The sequence below is a fragment of the Fringilla coelebs genome, assembly GCF_963513975.1.
Source record: "Fringilla coelebs genome assembly, chromosome: 5".
NCBI lineage: Eukaryota > Metazoa > Chordata > Aves > Passeriformes > Fringillidae > Fringilla > Fringilla coelebs.
Window position 1 is genome coordinate 62,903,101 of NC_140033.1, and position 15,367 is coordinate 62,918,467.

At 39.3% G+C, this 15,367-nt stretch overlaps 1 protein-coding gene across 1 annotated transcript; it reads left to right on the top strand.

Moving 5' to 3' along the window:
- Nucleotides 1-6,057: 6,057 nt before the first annotated feature.
- SPIC (Spi-C transcription factor) lies at nucleotides 6,058-12,965 on the top strand (the record flags this gene model as incomplete). Its single annotated transcript, XM_084205420.1, has 4 exons — nucleotides 6,058-6,163; nucleotides 7,794-7,906; nucleotides 8,830-8,942; nucleotides 12,542-12,965. The coding sequence occupies 4 exons, from the start codon at nucleotides 6,058-6,060 to the stop codon at nucleotides 12,963-12,965; spliced, it is 756 nt and encodes a 251-aa protein (XP_084061546.1).
- Between the last annotated feature and the right edge of the window lie 2,402 nt (nucleotides 12,966-15,367).

The window sequence follows — 15,367 nt, forward strand, 5'->3', positions numbered from 1 at the left end:
TTTAGATGTGGTTTTTCCATTGAAAAGCTGATCTGCCCACTCATGCAACTTCAGCTTCCATGCTGATCTTCTCTTTTTAATCCCTGGAAGAGATAATTCCATACTTAGACCCAACCTCTGCAATAATTTATCCCAATGTCTAATTTCATGACTGTAATTATTCAATGGTTCTTTGTGAAATCCATTACAGATCTAATGTTAGCCAAATAAATAAATCTTAAGGTTGGATCACAATTTATAATCCACATTGAGTTGGCCTCCAATGGGATATGCAAATGTTTCATATTTAGTTGTAAGGAAGTGAGTTTGATGGAGATAATCTCTCATTTCAGGCTTGAAATTCAATTTGTAAAACATTTTTAATATCTTTTGCCTCTTTTAAGGTAAAAAGCTTCACACATGAGATGTACTTGGAGATAATGTTTGGACAAAGCTCTTTCAAAAGATGAGGCCCAGTAAATAACTATAAAGAACTCTTACAAGAATTAAAATGCCAAAATGACATTCTTTTGGTAACCCACTGCAATGCTTTATAAGGTAGACAAAAAATTAAAACAAATCAGGAATGCAGAGAAGTATGTGCAACATTAAGGCTGGCACAGCTTGTCTCCCCTTCCTGTAGTAAAAATAATAGTGGTGTCAGCCTCTGTTTGCAGAAATCATCCCTGATCCTTTGCCTTTGATGGCTCTATACCAATTTCCACCAGCTAAGGAAACGATACTATAACTCCACCAATTACAGTAAAAGTCTGTATTTTGCATTGTAGAGATTTTCTCATTTGTAGAATTATTTGTAAGGCAAGTGGAGCTTCGAATTTTGAAATTATGTTATATCCTCATCTTTTGTTATTTAAAATAATAAAAAACTGTGTTTTTTAATGTAGAGACTAAACTTTTTCAACACAATTAGGAGACTTTTAAAGTCAGTTTCATAATCTGATTTGCTAGTATGATATGATACCACAATTGGTTTTTTGTTTGTTTTTATGATTCCCGTTCATTTTATTTGGGGTATTTTTGTATGTGTTCTATTCTAAATTATCTGATCAAAATCATTGAAACAATAGTACTGAGGCTAGTAAAAAGCTGCATTTATTTCCTTTTTTGTCTTTGTTTGGCAGTTTTATTTTGATTGTTTTGTTGGGTTTTTTAAAATGAGAGTTTTCTTTGTATTCCAGGGCTAGGAATGTGGATTCAGGGGTTTTCTGAGCCCACTGATTTGAAGTTCAGACTGCAGACTCATTCACTGTGAGATATTAATGCCTAGATTAGCATTGCACAGTGCATGTAAAAGAAGAGGCCTCTCCATGTGTTGATCTCTTTTCTTCCTGCATTGAGCCAAGGCTTCATCCTTGCTGCAAGAAACTTTCCAGTTCCTTCTGAGCCTTGAATGGAGCATAAGATTTTGAAGTTCACTGGTCAGCATGGTTAGACTCAGGAGGTGAGCACAGACATGTGATCCCTCCACTTTTCCACTTTCAGGGAGACAATATCTGTGGTGGTGTAATTATTGTGAATCTACACCCATGAGGATTCAAGGCAAAGGTTACTACAGAGCTGCTTGGCCAGAAGAGTAGTGACAAAGGCATCTGGCAAGGGCTAGAACAAGTATGGAAGCACAGAAAATCTCTGTGGCTATCACATTCAGAATATTTTTTTATGAAGTGCCCTCTATTTTGAGGGGTCTATTTGGGCAGTTACAAATGACCTGATGTTCAAAAAACTTCAAGAAATCTACAAATGCTGGGTAAGAAAACTTGCCATTTCAAGTTTTAAATTACTTTAGGAAGAGCAAGACTTCTTTTTATTCTTTACTTGAACAATGTCTAATGCAAGAATCTTTATGCTTTCTCAAAGTCTCTGACAAGTGCTGTAATACTCTATTTATTTTTAGGTTTTATTCAGATGTGAAAATACTTCTACTGTACTATCACTGTGAGGTATCCTTTATGCCAAGCAGAGACAGAAGAAAGTTCTGAAACTTAAAACTATAATTCTGTTGTTTGAAGTTTATTTTTAAAACACAGAGGAAGGAGAAGAGCTCGATGTTGTGGTTTCTAACAGATACTCAAATTTTTTTATCAGGCACATCACTTGTTTAAGACATTAAGAAGTGAAGAGTAAGTTGTCTTTCTCAGATTTTTATCTGGAATCCATCCTCCCATCCAGTGCAAAATCAAAGGAGGCTTTTTTCTCTAATAGTATCTCTTAACAGAGGTCGTCATGCTGCCAGTCTTGGCTGCGCTGGGATGTGTTGAGGAGTGAGTGGTGAATGTCAGCTGACACTCAGCTGCCCCTTCCTCTGCCTTTTCTGAGCACTTACTGGGAGGTAGGCTGGGCTCTTGCTCTAAGGCTGTGTTGGGTCAAAGAGTCAATGCTGGGCTGCAGAGTTTATGGGCTGCAGAGTTTAAAACTCCCCTCCGAGGCAGCATTTGCTCTTGTTCTTGTGCTGTGTGTTTGTGCTGTGTACGGCACTCTCCTGTTTCCTCTGAACACAAACCTTTTGCTGACCTGCCTTCTGGTGTAGCCTCTCATATGAAACAAGAACTTTCTGACAGAGCAATTTGATTTGGGAAGATGAATCATTTTAGTGGTGGTAAACCCATTAGCTTTCATCTCTTGACCTTCACCCTCTTTTAGTGCACCCAGCCAGCAGCCGCACACTCTCAACACTGCTTGTGCACTTTAGGAATTTAACTTAACTTATTGATATAATATTCTTTGTTGCTGACTTGGGTATTGAGAAGCAAAGAAGATAAACATTAAAATATTTTTCCTTCCCTTTCCCAGGCTCAGCTGCACTCCAGACACATCTCCTCCCCTCTTGTTATCTCCACAGGTTGTACTCAGTTCCTTTGGTGAGGCAATGAGTGGCACAGGGGTTTGGGGTCAAGACATCGTGGTTTCTCTCTGCTGCTCCTTGTCTCTCACCCTTTTCTTCCACTGCTCCTTCCTTCTTACTAATTTCTTCTACTCCACTGTGGTCATTCTGTGGGCCACAATCTCTTTGGTGTTGTGGCTGCTCAGTTATGGAGCACCTCCAAAGTCCTCTGACTTTGCTGTTCCCTCAATCCCTTGTTTCTCACCTTGTCACATTCCCTCCTTTTTCCCTCTGGTTGCCAGTTAATTTTCTTTTATAGTACCAAGTCAGACCAGAAAAGTGGTAGAACCTGGAGTTCAAAAATAGAACCTGAAGTTCAAAAAAAGACATACACATGTTAATATATTTCACGAAAAAAAAGATATCCTGAAACTTTTTGGTGCGAATTTTGAAAAGGCAGCTTGCATGTGAAACCAGCAGAAATGGTTGGTGGCTTTAAACTGTTTTCACTGAGCTTTCAAAACAAGGCTAGTTCTTGGTTCTTAGTCTAGGTTCTTGGTCTAGGTTCTTACATAAATAATGTAAGAAGTAATTACTATTTTACAGCAGTTTTGTGGCAAATGCCAGGGAAATTCTGCAAAATGTGCCTCTGAAAGACTTGGCTGGAAAGAGCTATGGCACAGACTAGATTTTGTCAGCAATAAGAAGCTCTGAGCTGAAAAACACAGTTCTGCTCCTGTAGGATGCAGCAGCATGTCTTGGAGCTGCTCAGAAAGTGTTTGGCAGATCCTCAACTACAGCTTGTCTGAATCTGTACTGAAGGCTGCTGTCAGTGCTCTAGAGCTGGCCATGGGCTACAAACATGAGCCTTGAAGCAGAACTCTGAAATTCCTTCAAACTTTTATTTTGAGGTCTAGTTTGGTCCACTCCTTACACTGAGCTAACCACAAGGTTCAGATAAAAGCTCAAAGTCCACTGCAGTCTGTGTGGGACAGATGAGGGATGTGGGATTCTGCCCTGGATTCATCCTACCACGATACCAGTGACAGATTTGTTAGAAGGTGCCATAGACAAAAGTAATCTTTCCCAATGCTTAAACCCCACATGTTTTGGACAATAGTTAAAACATTTAATTTTATTTATTTCAGTATAAATCGCCCTCTTTTGTGCAGAATGAAAGGACATGCTTGCAGTTTACTGTACCTATACTCTCAAAAAAATCCCTGGGCAAAACACTTCCCTAAAATCAGCTATTTAATGCAGCCCCTTTGCCAGCCCTTTGCTGTGGGAACTCAGTCTTTCTTTCATTTCCAAAACCAGACAGATTCTTGTTTTGTGTGTGGAACTGAATTTCTAGGTAAGTGCCCAGGTTGTATTTTTTTTTTTTAAGCTTGCTAAAGGTGTGCCTTTTTCTTCTTTGGTATGAATTCATTGGTGTAAGTGGCATGACCATTCAACAAAAAAATCACTTTAAGGAAAGTGAGTTACTTAAAATTATGGGGAAAATATGTGAGGATCTTTACAAAGCAGATTCCTGTCTTTAATTTCTGTAGCCCTGTGCCCCAGCAATCTGTGGCCACCATTGCAGCTAAATAAATGATTGACATTGTCCGTTCTGGTTTTAGAATAGATTTGGATCAGATGATTGAAATACTTATTGCACTGTACCCAGGGAGAAATATCCCACTGATTTCAGTGAGTTGCTAGGATTCCACCATATGGTTGTCAAAATTTAAAAACACTTCTGGAAATTTTTACCATACCCTCTAACATACTTACCTGAGGCAAAATCCCCAGCTTAGAACATTCACAGTTAGTATTGGATAAAATTCTTTCTCAGTAATGTTTGTATATCCTGTGTCTCCTTTGTATTTTGAAACATCACACGCAATAATCAAGTATTTAATGAGAAAAATACTGAAATATTGATTATTATGTTTACAGCTTTGAAATAATAATGTAAATGATGATGGGGCAAAAATCAGCAGGGCAAAAAAATCTGATTATGGTTTTCTGTAAGAAATATAAATTAAAAAGGAGGTACTAAAGATATGTTTCTGAGTAATATTGTTCATGTTAAACTGGCTGGAAATGTGTCTATTTACACTGTTTATTAAACAATCAGATTTGCCTCTGAAGCTTGCAATTAGTCTGAGTGTTTATGTTCATATACAGTCATATGCAAACCTATATTAGAAAAAAATCTAATCTTGTTTCAACTGGCTATGACACATGCATTTAATTTAGGTCAGTATTTTCTTGGGCAAATTAGAAGTTATGTTGACTAAGACTCAATGTCTACAATAACACATTTTCACTTTATAATGTCTTTAAAAATGTATTTGTGATAGTGTGGATAATAATCTAAAAAATGTAGCATTAATGAAAGTGTAAACTAATTTTTAAAAAATTATTTTTAGAAAATACAATGTTACAGGTATTTAATTTAAATATCAGCTTCTAATAATAAATCCATTTTATCTGTGTTATTAAAAATATTTTACCTGGTAATTGGAAACTATATGGATTTGTTTTATTTAGTTATTTAAATTTATGCTCAGAGCATTATTATTTGTTTTGAAACATACAATATTAAAAATATTGGTTCTTTTAAACAGGATTCAAGTCTTGATATCTAAATAATGGTAAGTCTACAACACCTATATTCTCTTTCATTTTTGAGTGTTTCAAATATGCTGCAGAAGACTCTGTCAAACTCAAATTTGAGGGTGTCTTTAGCTTTTTACAAGGTGTTCTAAAATTAGAATGAACAGTTTTCTGAAAATCCACACTTGGTTTCCTGTAGTGGCATAGTGTAGCATTTTCTCTGAATAACTGCTTCAGAAATTATGTGTAATTATTATTGTCATGTCAGTGTTATTGAAAGATAACTCTAGCTTCATAAACAATGTTACACAAGTGATGCAAACATCTCTGTGTTACGGACTATAAAACTCTCCACCAGCTGCAACACCCTTTATGTAAACATTGTTTGCAAATGAAGGAAATGAACCTTGAAACACTGGCCAGAGTTGAATCATGTTACCTGTGTGAATTGTCTCACTGACCTCAAAGGAGTGAGAACTTTCTCATAATAGTCAAAGATTGTGGTGATGCCTTGGTGCCTGCCAAGGATCAGTTCCAGGAGGATGTGTATTCTGTAGCACCCCTGGGTTTATTTAGGATGGGCTGATTGACAAGAACCAGCCTGGGCTTTTCTGGGTCCTGACTGCAAAATGTTCTTGCAGAGCTTTCCTGACCACGACGTGCTGGGCCAGGCTTTTGAAGATGCTCTAGAAGTGCTGCAGCAGCACTCTGACAGAGAAATGCAGTGTCCACCAGGTAACAAACACCCTTCTACTTCATTTCCCAGCTCCTCTTTTACAGGAAAGCACCTCTTGAAACACACAGGTGGAGGAGTGATTTCCCAGAGATGGGTTAATGGGATGTTTTGTGAGGATGAAAAGGAGGAAAATTATTTGGAGGGTTTTTACCCCTCCATGAGTACTGCCCAGTGTGGGGAATATCTTCCAGGTCACAGCACAGGGAAAGTGTTGGAATGGCCCCATTTACCCTCCTCCCAACAGCAGCCCAGCTGCATTGAGCTCACTTTTCTATAATCAGAGGATATATGACTGTTGTGCAACAACCTTTTCCCAGTTTTAATGTTTTAACTTCAAAATGCCCTTCTGCTATGCCGTGAATCCCAATGCAAAAGAAAAATAAAAAAAGACCAGCAAGTGAAATTAGTTTTCTCATTTAATTTTTTTGTGCACTAATAATAACCTTAAATATTTTAAGGCAGGAATGATCGTTTGAGTCTGGATAATTAATATAAAATTGTTTTTCTCAACTTCAAGAGTTGTATACTTTGCAAAACCTACAATGCAAGGAAGCTGTAAATTGTTCCAGTTCTGACAAGGTTTTGGTAACGAAATTACTATAAAATTTAAAATTTGTGCTTTTGTTTTGACACTGTAAGCAGAAATGCAAGGAAAGGAAAATAGGAGGCTACATGACAAATGCTCTATGCCCAGAAAAAAATACCTGCTGTCTTTTGTGTGAAATGCCTTTCATATGAGGAAGTTGATTTACATATTATCTATTATGAAATGAAATGTAAATAAGACCAGTAGGGCTGTATCTTCAGCTGTTAACAATTTTTTGGCTCCACTGCATTAGTAACTTACACATGCTGGAGGATTCACTGTATGTAATTACTTGCAATCTTCTTCCTTATATGTGTTGTTAGGGCTGATGGAGGTTTTAAACCCTTGCAATGCAATGTTTTAGTCTGTCCCCAGCTGCACCCACATTTCCAATTGCAATAGATGTACAAATACCCTCCAATATCTTCTTCTGACCACCTGAAGTAGGTAATTTTTTCAAATGTCTTTACTCTGGTGTTCTCCTCTGCTTCTCTAAGCATCACAAGTTTTTGGATTCCTTCTATGTCATTCTTCCAGACTCTGCAGATGTTCTGATGCTCCTTTACTTCATTTACCACTGGAGACTCTGACTTGCATTCTACTAATGGCCTGCCTGACAGTCCCTTTTCCTTTCTAGGTGTATTATTAGAGTCTATATTGATCCAATTCATGCTGGATAACCACCACCTATGTCTGGTGGTCTGTATGGCCCTCTGTTATCCAGCAACCAAAAAATTTCATGATGCTATGAAATATCTGACATTTTGTCTTAAAAAAATTGCTTTCCATTTTCCCATGTTTGTGCAGGCTAACAAAAGCAGCCCAAGGGTGTGGTCAGCAGCAGCAGTACAGATTTTTCTGGATCACCTGCTGATGTGGAACATCTTGGCTCTGGACACTTTATTATCTGGAAGGCAGCCACAGCATAAATGTTTTTTGACAGGCCCAGCACCATGTCAAATCATTTGCTGTTGTGGTTTTCTTTTTTCCTTCTTCTCTCTTTTTTACTCACTTGGTTTTTGCTCCCTCCTCCTGATTCCCAGGTTATAAAAACTGCCTGACTGTGATCAACCATCACCATCACCTCCAAGCAAGTCCCAGTTACAGTGCAGCACCATCTGTGGAGGAGCAAGGGTACAGCTGGAGAAACGTGATTGTGAGTGAACTCACAATTTCTAATAATAGTCAGGCATAACTGGAAGACTGATTGCTCATTTGGGATTTCTGATACAAATCATTATGCTAGCACTAACAGAAATTTGGTCTGGCCAGGCATGATTCAGATGAAACTGCCTTGGGAAGTATTTGCAAAATGTGATTAATGATGTCTTTTCAGGAGTCAGCAGTTTGCTTCTGATGCTCTCCTGTGGTTCATCACATAACATGACAACAAGCAAACCTACTAGAGAATTAGTTATAGGACAAAAGGCTCCTTTTTATTTCCTGGGAACAGGCAGAGAACAACAACTTCCAACACTCATGTAGCTTCTGCCACTGTGAAAAAGAGCCATGGCTTTGATTTCTCCAACAGCAGTTTGTTCTAAAAGTTCTGGAAAGGCCAGCATTATCTGAGCACAGCTTCAGCCATTAGAGTCCATATGCATTCTTAAAAGCACTGGGAGCATGGTCTCCAGGAGTGATGGAAAATGAATTTTGCAGGGAAGATAATTTCAGGGAAGCAGATTCCACAAAAGCCCATTTTCACTCAGCAGATTAACAACAACACAGCATGGGAGCTGCAGAGTCTGTCAGGGCTACTGTCCAGGCGGCCCTTGTCTTTTCCTAGCTCTGAAAGCTGCTCCTGCTCTGGTTCCAGCAGCAGGTTGAAGGTCCAGGGGGAGGCAGTTGTGCTGTTTTCCCTCTCAGCTTCTCCTCTGGTGGGCAGCTCTTGCCCCTGGACAAGAATTAGTGCTGCTTGTTACTGCTACCCTGGACTGAGTGCCTTCATGGCTGAGAAAAGTCTTCCATGGGTGATGAGAAGTTGCATTTTGAAGGCTTCAGACAATTAATTGCCAAAAGTTTCTTTTTATTCAGAGAATGTTCTCTATTAGTAACTTTTTATTGTCTTAATTCTTGAAGAACAGTGCAGCGGATTTTTATGCAGATGAGACTGTCTACCATACACTGCAGAGTACTCCAGAAAGTCAAGTGATGCATGCTGCTGCTGGCCAGCCAAAAGCAGGGAAAGGTCTGTAAAAAGATCATATCTTGGTGTGTAATTTATGTTACTTTAAAAAACCTCTTAGCAAATCATGCTTTCTCCTTTACCCTTTTTTTTTTAAAGTTTCAACGGGATCAAAAAGGTGAACATTTACTAGTGACTGGGATACAACTGCTAGTGTTCAGTTTCCGTCTGCTAACTCTTATAAGATTATAATAAATTATAAATCTATTATTAAATTATTCCATCATTGCTTAGCACATGGAAAATGAAACCAGAGATATGTGTCATTTCAAAGCATTTAGGATGAAGTCTGATGCAGAGAAGTAAATCTAGCTATCAATAACATCTTTATCCATTTTTACCACTTATTTTATTTCATGTGGCCCAACAAGCAGTAATTTTCTTAAAGGCTTTTTACACACATGAATATTTTTGCACACCGGATTTTATGCCTTTCTTAATTTACTTTTCAAATCACCTTTCAGCTTTTGTCACTTCCAGTGACAAAATAGCATTTTTATGGCTATTTTCCTGCTCCTTCTGGTTGAGTTTACTTGGATTGGTATCTATTTTGCAAAGAATTGGTTGTGTAACATGGTCATTGCAGTAGTTCATTTTTTATTGCATTCACTATTTGGGTTTTTGGTTGGGAGGGATTCAGCATCCTTTCTGTGGCTGCTGGATGAGATTTTCCCAGCTTCAACTCTGAGCTGTTGTACCTACTTTTGACCATGAGGCCTTTTTAAGAAGCTTCCTGATTTAGCTGGTTTTTGAAATCCCCTTTTCTCAGCTTTAACCACATGGTGTCAGTTTTTGGTGTTGTCCCTGCCCATTGATGCTGAACACTGTGGTCTCTGTTGTTTAATAGCTGCTATTACTGCTACTACTATTACTACTACTACTACTACTGCTACTACTACTGCTACTGCTGCTGCTGCTACCATAGACTCTTTGGGATGGTGGGAAGAGCAGCCTCTGTTTCTCAGTTTTCTACTTCAGAGATCTGAAATTCACCTTTGCAAATGAATTTTAAATAGAGAAATGTTGCTTTTCCAAGTCTTATCCAGGATTGCATTGGGGAATTTTACATGTCAGTATCTGACTTGACCTTCAGTTATTACTGCTCTGTTAAACTTCATTTCCTGTTTCCTATTTCTTGTACACTGTCATCAATCTTCTTTTTCAGAAGACAACCTGCACATATTTGCAGTGATTAACTATTCTTATGGGGTCATTTTGTGTCCTCCTACAGATTTCTTTGTGCCCATGGTGATATTCCTGCCAGAAACTGATTTTCACTGTACTAAATGAATTTAGTCCTCCTAGTTTCTTGTTGAGACATAAGAGATCTTCTGTACACTAGCAAGTAGTGTGGCTTTTTAGGAATAGATCTGTAGATAAAACCATCAGCACTGAGGGCCCAAATCCTGTGTTTTAAGTGTTTCACAAATTTTTTTTTTTAGGGCATTCTTTAGGCTGGTCACAAGTTCTGAAGGGTACACTAATGCAGATAATGTTTGGAAAAGCATCTTTTGAGATAAGTTTCCTCTGAAAAGAGTCCAGTTCAGTCATGACAAAACCATTCCATGATCTGAGCTTATGCTCAGTGGAGTGGAGGCAGTCAAGAGAGGCATTCAGAATTAAATTGGATACATTTTCCCTGAGACTATTAGGTGGCTTCAGGACCATTCAGCACTGAAATCTAATGCAGATGCTCTGAAACACCTTCTGGAGGAACCTGCTTGTCTCCAATCACCACGTAAGAAACCTGCAGGCACTCACCTGCTGGCTTAGACAGATGTTTAGGGCCTGAAAATGAACATCACTGCCTCGTGCAATGAGACAAAGATCTGTTAACTGACCCCATCTCAAACTGGTGTGTAGCACTTTGGGGATACAGCTGGGCTATGGAAACACAGCTGCATAAACACACTAAAACTAATTAGCCCTCTCCAACAAAGACATCAGCCAAAGGTGATGTGTCTAGGAATAAAAACTTGGGCAGAAAGGCCCACTGAACTAAGAGGCCAAACAGCACTAAATCAAGTGCTGCTGCAGACATGGCTACACTATTCTTTTCCAGCAGAAATTTAGTCCACTGTAGTCCATGGATTTTCCCCTGTTTGTTCTACCATCCTGAATTATTTGTAGGATAATTCAGGTTGGAGGGGACCTGAGGGGGTCACCTACTAAGAAGTGTCCACTGTGACAAGGCAGCATCCTTCACGGGTTTCCTTTTCAGCTTCTTAGTAATCTCTCTGTATTTCTAGTAGAATATGTCCTTCTGGCCTCAGGCCAATTTCTACTTAGAGAATGAAACTTTATTAATTTTTTTGGAAAGTACCTCTGATTTTAGGCTCTTCTTCTTCCCAATCTGACTGTTACTTCTCTCCTCTTTCCTTATCACCAGATACAGAGTTACTGTCATCCCTGACAGATGTCTTGGCTGGACCTCAGTGTTCCTTAGCAACTGTCACTTTTCCCCTGTTCCTAATTTAAAAAAGCCACGCAAGACAAGACTTTATGAACTTTAGGTGCAGCTGCTTATTTCCACTTTGGTTAAAGTGGAAGATGTTCTTCTGCATAGAATCTCTCTTCTGCAAAATGTTCCTCTTTGTCTGATAATCTTAAATTCTTCCTCCTTACAGCAGCTTCTTGATCACCCTTGGCTTTGGGAAGGGAACTAGAAATACTTCATAGAGTAGAATCCACAAGATCTATGTGAAACTAAATAAGCCTCACTAGGAAACTGAAGTTTGAGAACTGAGCCTGTGGAGAGAAGCACTTAATTAACTGGCAAATATTTCAGTGCCAAGCTTGCTTTTTTCTGCATGGGAATGCAAACTGCCACTGCAGATTTTTACACTATCACAGAGTACCAGAAGATCTAGCTCCCTCTTGATTACATGAGGTTTCTGGTTAAAAACCAACCTGCTTTTCCTGCTCACCCACTTACCCTTTCTTATATCAGAGACTACCTTGCATCACCAAAACATTCCTGAAACAAATCCAACAAAACCGAGCCATCTCAAAATCTCTGAGTTTTCAATAAACAGGGAAACCATCCATTCAAACATTCAGATTGGCTCTCCAGAACCTCTTTCCTGCCCTCTCTGAGGATGTAATTTCCTACTGGGAGTTTCTTGAGTGTGCATCTGCCTAGTGTGTGTCTGCAGACTGATGCTTTTGATACCTACCACGCAGTGAAGTCACCAGATATTTGTCATGATCCCCACATAACCTGCTCTTGAAGCTCTAATGAGCAAATCCCCTTCTGTCACCACAGATCTGTACACCCTTCAGAACCAGAGTGTGGTGCTGATAATGTCAAGGTTGTGGATTTGATCCCTGTATGAGCCATTCAGTTAAGAGTTGGACTTGATGATCCTTCTGGGTCCCTTCCCACTCAGACTATGCCATGACTCTCTGCTCCCATCTCTGTGATCCCATTTGCTCTTGCTGGTTTTCTACTGAACAGTTTATAGTGATCTTTTAATTTGGGCTAACGTACTAGGTTTAGCTATGCTTTTGCCTGTAAGACCCTTTTCAGGAAAAACTCAACTGCTCATCTTTTAAAACAAGCACAGGTTCTGTTCTGACCTTTTGTTATTTTTTTATTCTAGGTAGAAAAAAGCTTCGACTCTTTGAATACCTCCATGAGTCTCTCTATGATCCAGCTATGGCAAACTGCATCCAATGGGTGGATAAGCCAAATGGTGTCTTCCAGTTTGTCTCCAAAAACAAGGAGAAACTTGCAGAACTGTGGGGAGAAAGAAAGGGAAACCGCAAGATCATGACTTACCAGAAAATGGCCAGAGCACTGAGGAATTATGGAAGAACAGGTGAAATCATTAAGATCCGTAGGAAGCTGACATACCAGTTCAGTGCTGTTGTTTTAAAGAGACTTGCTCCAGCTTATTTCTTGGGAAAAGAAACAATTTATCATCCTTACATTCAGTCTAATCAAGAATATCAGTGTGCAGATGACTGGACCAGTTACAATAATTACATGTACAACAATGGTTATGCATTACAGCATGCTAACAGCTAGACTTACCTGTCACATGAACAGGCCTTTGTAATCCAGCAATACTTTCCAGAACAGAAACTCTTCCCTCTACGTAGCTTTTCCTTTAAGATATCATACAAACACATGAAGAGGAAGGGTTAAAAAATTATATTGACCTGTTTTTTTTTTCCTTTTGAAGTTAGTGATATACAGTCATTGCCTCTTGAAATCTAGCAGCTATAGAACACATTCTATTCTCCATGATGCTAGTTCAAGGAATTACTGTAGTTTCAAGCTGATATATTCAAGAATAGGATCAAGGCTTCTGTCTGTTAGTTGGCATGGAAGATCCCATTGTGACAACACTCACTCTAAGTTTTAGGCATACCTACAGTCAGAATTTAGGTGATGTTGTACCATGGTTGCTGCATCCCTGAGCTAGAAAGGGAAGAGATTGGCCAACTGCATGACTGCTGTCTTCTTTTTTCACCAATATTCTTTATGAAAGGACATTTTCTGAGTGAATGCCTGGCTGACTGATAGAGTCCACATGAGGGTGCACCTGTTGACCAAGTTGTTAATCCTTAATCAATTAAATTAACATATCTTAGCACAGATCCTGACATGTGGTATTAGGATTGCCAGGTGCACATTTTACTGTTGGCAGTGGATTCCCTGGGACCATGAGAGAGCTAATAAAGGATTTGTGCTTTTGATTAGTTATTTACTAAGTTTTGTACAGTTCTTCCCCCACTAATATGAGGAGCTCCACTTTTATCCAGCAGTTCTGTACCGACCTAAAAAACATAGCTTTGCCATTTATTTTAGGTGGTATAACTTTATAAATAAAATTTCACTTCTCCAGCTCTTTTTCTAAATGGGAATGTAGCTGAAAGGCTCAATAATTTTACACTCTCTTCCTGGGGAAGAATTAAATTTAGGCAAAAAGAGAATAGTGGACCCTTATGTCAGGATAATACCTATAAATCTACTTTTCCTCATACTTCTGTTACCTGATCAACTTGTATCTTCATATGAGTTGTCTTTTGTGCTGAAATATTTCCATTCAATCGTGTTCAGTTCCAACCTCTGCATTTTGCAGTGTGCAGGCCTGGATATTAATAAAGACAAAAATCATTTCTGTGGAGAGCTATAAATGGTGGGCTAATACGTTTGATGAAACTCATTGACTTTGATAGTTGCCCTTTGCTCTGACTCCTGTTTACTTGCACAGGGCTGTAATTTCATGTGGTAGACACAGTGCAACGCACTCTGCCTGAGCAAAATGCAAGGTTTGGGGTTGGTACTTCGGTAAGGTGACAGCTGTTTGCTCTTAGAAATATGAAGCACTTTAAATAGTGCTAAAAAGAGACCCAGACTTTAGGTCAGGGCAGGCTGGAGCTCGGTGGAGTGAGCTCTGCCTCTTTGTCCCGGGGGTGGCTCTGGACCCAGAAGATGGCACCAGTGGACAGCTTTTCACATGGACTGTGACACTGGCAGCCTCCAGGTCTTTTGTTCTCCCAGTGCCCCTTTAGGTTTTTCCCTTGCCCACCGTGTTTAGTTTTTTCATCTTCCCGCAGAGCCCTGCTGCAGGTTGGCAGGAGCAGCGCTGTGCCTTTGGAAATCAGCACCTGCCCGGCTCCAGCTGTGGCAGATGCAGAAGTGTTGTGGCACACTGGTGACATGAAACCCGGGAGCTAAAGGGGACACGTAATGGCAGCAGAGCACAGACTGTGCTGACTGCCCTGGGCAGTGGGCAGCTCCACATCTGGAGCTCAGTGTCTTCTCCAAAATAAATCTGGCTCAGCCAATATGGCTGAGGGTGATGCATGAGGAAGAAATAAAGCTGATCTTTCTGATTTAGGCTTCAGGATTCCTGCAAGCAGAAATTACATCAAGAGCCTGTAAAGGAGGCAGAACTAGTGTGGTGGTGTTTGCAGGAGTCCCAGGATGAGGAAAGGGATGGGAATCTTGACTCCATGTTTCAGGAGGCTGATTTATTATTTTATGGTACATATTATACTAAAAGAAAATTATATACTGAAACTATACTAAAAGAAAGAGAGAAAGGAGACATCGGAAGGCTAGCAAAGAAAGGAAAAAGAATGATAATAAAATCTTGTGACTGCTCACAGCCTTAACACAGGTGGCTGTCATTGGTCATCAAGTAAAAACAATTTCACATGCTGGGTAAACAATTCTCCAAATCACATTCCAAAGCAGAAAAACATGGAGAAGCTGAAGTTTCCCAGGAAAAAAGATCCTAATGAAAGGATTTTTTAGAAAATATGTCTGTGACACTAGGGCACTTCAGCAACATATTTTATCTACCCCATCTTGCCTGGCCTATGCAGTACTTACATATGTATGTGCTGTTCAGCAGACCAAAAGCAGATGAGATACTCAGCTTCCAGATGAAAAATAATTTTATTTCATTTATTTTG